General features: G+C 45.3%; 1 protein-coding gene across 1 annotated transcript in view; it reads right to left on the reverse strand.

The window, feature by feature from the left end:
• The window catches only part of bap1 (BRCA1 associated deubiquitinase 1), a 52,941-nt gene extending 48,729 nt beyond the window's left edge, over positions 1-4,212 (reverse strand). The window contains exon 1 of the mRNA XM_078543811.1: positions 4,110-4,212. Coding sequence (XP_078399937.1) covers positions 4,110-4,146 — 37 coding nt within the window. The 5' untranslated portion in view covers positions 4,147-4,212. The remainder of the gene's footprint in view (positions 1-4,109) is intronic.
• Positions 4,213-6,000: the final 1,788 nt, after the last annotated feature.

Raw genomic sequence — 6,000 nt, forward strand, 5'->3', positions numbered from 1 at the left:
AAAACATTAAATCGGGACAGTGAGCAACATTTTCCGAAGTATTAACTGGGATAGTGAGCGGTGCTTTCCAAAGCAGTAACCAGGGCAAGGAAAGACACTTTCCAAAGCAGTAACCAGAGCAAGAAAGACACTTTCCAAAGCAGTAACCAGGACAGTGAGCGGTGCTTTCCAAAGCAGTAACCAGGGCAAGGAAAGACACTTTCCGAAGCAGTAACCAGGACAGTGAGCGGTGCTTTCCAAAGCAGTAACCAGGGCAAGGAAAGACACTTTCCACAGCAGTAACCAGGACAGGGGGAGGCACTTTCCAAAAGAGTAACCAGGACAGTGAGGGACACTTTCCAAAGCAGTAACCGAGACAGTGAGCGACACTTTCCAAAACATTAACCGGGACAAGTGGAGACACTTTCCAAAGCAGTAACCAGGACAGTGAGGGACACTTTCCAAAGCATTAACCGGGACAAGTGGAGACACTTTCCAAAGCAGTAACCAGGACAGTGAGCAACACTTTCCAAAGCAGTAACTGGGACAAGTGGAGACACTTTCCAAATCAGTAACCGGGACAGTGAGCGACACTTTCCAAAGCATTAACCGGGACAAGTGGAGACACTTTCCAAAGCAGTAACCAGGACAGTGAGGGACACTTTCCAAAGCAGTAACTGGGACAGTGAGCGACACTTTCCAAAGCAGCAAGCGGGACAGTGAGCGACACTTTCCAAAGCAGCAACCGGGACAAGTGGAGACACTTTCCAAAGCAGTAACCGAGACAGTGAGCGACACTTTCTAAAGCAGTAACCAGGACAAGTGGAGACACTTTCCAAAGCAGTAACCGGGACAGTGAGCGACGCTTTCCAAAGTAGTAACCAGGACAAGTGGAGACACTTTCCAAAGCAGTAACCGGGACAGTGAGCAACACTTTCCAAAGCAGTAACCGGGACAAGTGGAGACACTTTCCAAAGCAGTAACCGGGACAGTGAGGGACACTTACCAAAGCATTAACCGGGACAAGTGGAGACACTTTCCAAAGCAGTAACCGGGACAGTAAGGGGCACTTTCCAAATCAGTAACCGGGACAGTGAGGGACACTTTCCAAATCAGTAGCCGGGACAGGGGGAGGCACTTTCCAAGCCCGTAATCAAGACAGTGAGGGACACTTTCCAAATCAGTAGCCGGGACAGGGGGAGGCACTTTCCAAGCCCGTAATCAAGACAGTGAGGGACACTTTCCAAAGCAGTAACTGGGACAGTGAGTGACACTTTCCAAAGCATTAACCAGGACAGTGAGCAATACTTTCCAAAGCATTAACCAGGACAGTGAGCAACACTTTCCAAATCAATAGCCAGGACAGTGAGCAACATTTTCCAAAGCAGTAACCGGGACAGTGAGCGACACTTTCCAAAGCAGTAACCGGGACAGTGAGCGACACTTTCCAAATCAGTAGCCGGGACAATGTGTGACATCTTCAGGGGTCAGTATTAGGACTCCTGCTCTTACTGATGATGACCTGGACCTTGGTGTACAGGGCACAAGTTCAAAATTTGCGAGTGATACAAAAATATTGTGAACTGAGAGGATGATGTTGTGGAATTCAAAAGCACATAGGGTAGAGGAATGGGTGGACAAGTGTCAGGTTCAATTTAATGCAGGGAAGTATGAAGTGATTCATAATGGTAGGGAGAACACGAAGACACAATATAACATCAATGGTAAAATTCCAAAAGGGTTTAGAAACAGAGAGGCCTTGGTGTACATGTGCATAAATCATTGATGGTGACAGGACAGGTTGAGAGCGCAGTTAACAAAGCATATGGCACCCTAGGCTTTATTTATAGGGTCATGGAGTACAAAAGCAACAAAGTTACGTTAAACTTGTGTAGAATACTGGTTCACCTCAACTGAAGTACTGCGTCTGATTCTAGGCACCACACACTTTAGGAAGGGTGTGAAGGCATTAGAGAGGGTGCAGAAAAGATTCCAGGCATGAGGAACACCAGTTATATAAACAGATTGGAGAAATTGGGATTGCTCTCTTTGGTGAAAAGAAGGCTGAGGGGAGATTTGATTGAAGTATTCAAAATCATGAGGCGTCTGGACAGAGTAGATAGGGAAAAACTGCTCCCATTGGTGGAAGGATCTAGAACAAGAGGGTGTAGATTTATGGTAACTGGCAAAAGAAGCAATGATGACACGAGGGAAAACTTTTCACGTGGTAAGTAGGTAAGATCTAGGGTGCACTGCTTGAGAGTGTGGTGGAGGCAGGTTCAATCTAGGCATTCAGAGGGAATTACGTTATATCTGAAAAGGAAGAATGTGCTGGGTTATGGGGAGAAGGCAGGGGAATAGCACTAGGACTATTGCCCCTTTGGAGTGCCGGCACAGATATGACAGGCCAAATGGCCTCCCTTCTGCGCTGTAGCCATTGTCATTCTGCGACCCTGGTCCACTCCTCAATCACCCCCAACACCTCGTCCCCTTCCCATTGCACCTTTCTATGCAATCGCAGGAGGTGTTATATCTGACCTTTTACCGCTTCACTCCTCACTGACCCAGGCCCCAAACACTCCTTCCAGGTGAAGCAGTGAATTACTTGTACTTCTCTCAATTTAGTATACTGCATTCACTAATGCAGTATTCGAGGACGCAAGTTTGAGAACCAGCACCTCATCTTCCAGGTAGGCAATTTGCAGCCTTCTGGATGCAACAGTTTCAGACCATGAGTTCTGCCCCCCATTTTGATTCAGTTTTTTTTGCCATGCACCAGTTTGAACCTTATTTGTCATGTTTTTGCTTTCGGACAGAGCTGTTTACACTCACTCTGGACAAATCGTTTGTATCTTTACTACAACCATTACCACTTCCTTTGCCTTTTGTTCCAATACATCTTTTACATTTAATCTCTCCCACTCTCTACCATAGCCCAGACCACCTCCTTTTGTTCTTCCCTTTCAACAGCATAAAACCTATCACATTTCTATCTTCCTTCAGTTCTGAACAGACCCAAAACTTTAACTGTTTCTCTCTCCACAGATGCTGCCTAGCCCGCTGAGTATTTCCAGCGATTTGTTTTTATTTCCGATTTCTAGCATCCGTAGTATTTTGCTTCTACCACCCGACTTCCTTTTTTTCCCTAATCTCTCTGGAAGCATTCAAGTTTACAGCATGGGAAGATGCGAGTCAGTCCACCATACCCTGCATCATTTTCTCATTCAAATATTTATCCAATTTTCCCTTAATGGAAGCAACGTCTGTGCTTTGATTGCTGGTTGCAGGCAGTTTTTTCCCCCAAAATATACTTTCAAATTGGACATTACAGAAAGTGTAATAATATTTAACTTTTCTCCATTGTTGTACTCAGAGGTACCTCAATGCAATTGCATTTACTATATACATTCAATGACAAGCATACAGTGGAGTTCTACAATGTTACCAGCTCCTTGGGGCAGTATGGCTAAAAGGCCTTAGACAGTGGCCTTTTCCATTGCGCCTTTGTGGCGGCTGCCCCAAGGTTTAGTGTATCCTTCAACAGGACTTCGGAATGTGCAACACTCGATCGTGGACAACTCTTTGCACTGGAAGACCAATAAGTTTTGGGCAGACCAAAAAGTGTCTTTCACCAAACTGGTGATCCTCCAGCAACAGTTTACACTTATCTCAGTATGCGTCCCTGGGATCAGCCCATAGAGCACAGGAGACAGTTCTATTTTCTGCATGCTAAGTTAGACAATGAGTGCACGCAGCCTTCTAGATGTCACAGATAGTTCAGTGAGAGTCACTGAACAGGAGTAGGAACCCCAGCTCTTGGTACTAAAGCCAATTAGGCAGTCCTGGGACAGAGCAACATTGAACCTGGGACTGTCCTGGGTTTATACCAACATTCCCTCATACTCCTGGACAGGTGACAATCTTTACCAATGGCTCAGTCACCAAGGCAACCCCAACAACCAGAGACTGGCTGATAAATAACAGGCTGCTCCATTCAGTAAAGCAGCACATTAAGCTGCAAAGCTCTATCTCAAACAGGCTGAAGCTCTCTGGGGATATATCAGAGCCCAGGGAACCTTATCCTGTCCCTGCAGCCTCTAACATCACCCCCTCACTCTATATTCACTCACCCGGGTCGCTCTCCAGCTCCAGCCAGCCTTTATTCATGTTCTCACCCGACTCTCCATCACTCCCACAGCCCAGGCCCCACAGCACAGTCGGAGCAGGCCGCAGTACGTCATCAGGCCGTGCCCGCGCATGCGCGGTAGCCGCTCCGCTGCCCCTCTCGTCGCCATGTTTGTGCGGGGCGAACTCATTGAACTATAGCAGCTTCCCCTTTGCCAACTTCCCATCAATTTGGACAGGCAGCCTGTCTCATTCTGGTTTAAGATTGCCATGAACTTAGATGTGTGTCGCGTTTAGTAATAAAAATGGATTTGCAAGCTCAGTACCTTAGTGATAACAGCTCTGTACCAAAGAAAATAATAAACTGCAGATGCTAGAAACCTGCATTAGAAAAAGAAAACGAGAGAAAAGATTTCCAGTATCCGCAGTGTGTCATATAAAAAAATGTGTTGGGCTCCTCTGCACAAACCTCCCGTTCTGCTCTTCCTCAATCCAATAGTTAATACACTGGACAAGTCCATACTCTACCAAATAGTTCCAGTACTACCTGCCAGGTTGCCAATCCTCCAGGATTAGCCTGGAGTCTCCAGGATTTGAAGATCAATTTCCAGGACATTGCTGTGTGCAACCCTGGAGAAAAATCATCGGGACATTAAAAAAGATTGCTCTTTTTTGTTATTTTCTTTGAACATTTCCTTCTAACAGATATAAAAATATTGAAAGTGGGAAAAAAAAGTGAAACAAAAACAGTAAATGCTGGAAAAACTCTGCAGGTCTGACAGCATCTGTAGAGAGTGAAAGAGTTGATATTTCGAGTCTGTGTGACTCTTCTTCAGAGCTGAGTTTTCCAGCATTTTCTGTTTTTGTTTCAGATTTTCAGCATCCACAATATTTTGCTTTTATATAAAAAAGGCTGTGTGGCTGACAGTCAAGCATCATCCAATTGGTAATGAGTCTTTTTGCTTTCCCATTGGTGTAGGAAGACAGTACGTCACAAGGATGGATGTGTTGGCCGACTGGTGGCTGAAGCACGTGAGAACAATTCATGTGAGGAAACCTTCAGGAATAGATTTAATCAGAGTTGGCAATCCTAATTGCCACTGCTGTTTACAGTAAATCTAGGTGGCCACACTGAGAGAAGAAGAGTGGGATGCTTTCAGTGTGTTAGCCACTGCATTTAGGGAGAAACAAATGGGAAGGAGAGAAACTAATGGCAAAAGGAAGGCACATAGATGGCAGGGGTAAATTGGAGGCTGCACAGCTTGGGGTGTGGTAGGGAAAAGAGTGCCAACATGATCTCTGCGGGATGGAAGGAAAGATAATTGGTTTGCATGGTGGGAGTGCTGGAAGTATTTCAAAAGGGAATTGAATAAAGACTTAAAAAGTAAAGATTTGCAGTATTATGGGGAATTTGGAGGGTAAAGCATAAGTACATGGAAGGCTGAAGAAGAAAATCCAAATGTCGAAGAAATGCAATCGATTTTTAAGCAGGTCTGAGATTATGCTGACCTGGAAGTTGTTGAAATTTTATGTTAAATGTGATGCATTTTTTCTGTATTTGAGTTACAGGAGGAGAATGGCAAGTTAAATTGAAAAAAAGAGAGTGAGGAACACAACTATGACCTGGGATGGTTGGAGAGAAAGTCCCCCTGGAAGTGTGGGAGGTTTGAGTACAGTGAATTAAGAACTGAATTTTGAGGGGGTTGAGCAACTTTTTTATATTCATTCATGGGATGTGGGTATCACTGGCTAGGCCAGCATTTATTGCCCGTCCCTAATTGCCCTTGAGAAGGTGGTGGTGAGCTGCCTTCTTGAACTGCTGCAGTCCATGTGGTGTAGGTACACCCATGGTGCTGTTAGGGAGGGAGTTCCAGGATTTTGACCCAGCGACAGTGA

Source organism: Cetorhinus maximus, chromosome 6 (assembly GCF_964194155.1).
Source record: "Cetorhinus maximus chromosome 6, sCetMax3.hap1.1, whole genome shotgun sequence".
Lineage (NCBI taxonomy): Eukaryota > Metazoa > Chordata > Chondrichthyes > Lamniformes > Cetorhinidae > Cetorhinus > Cetorhinus maximus.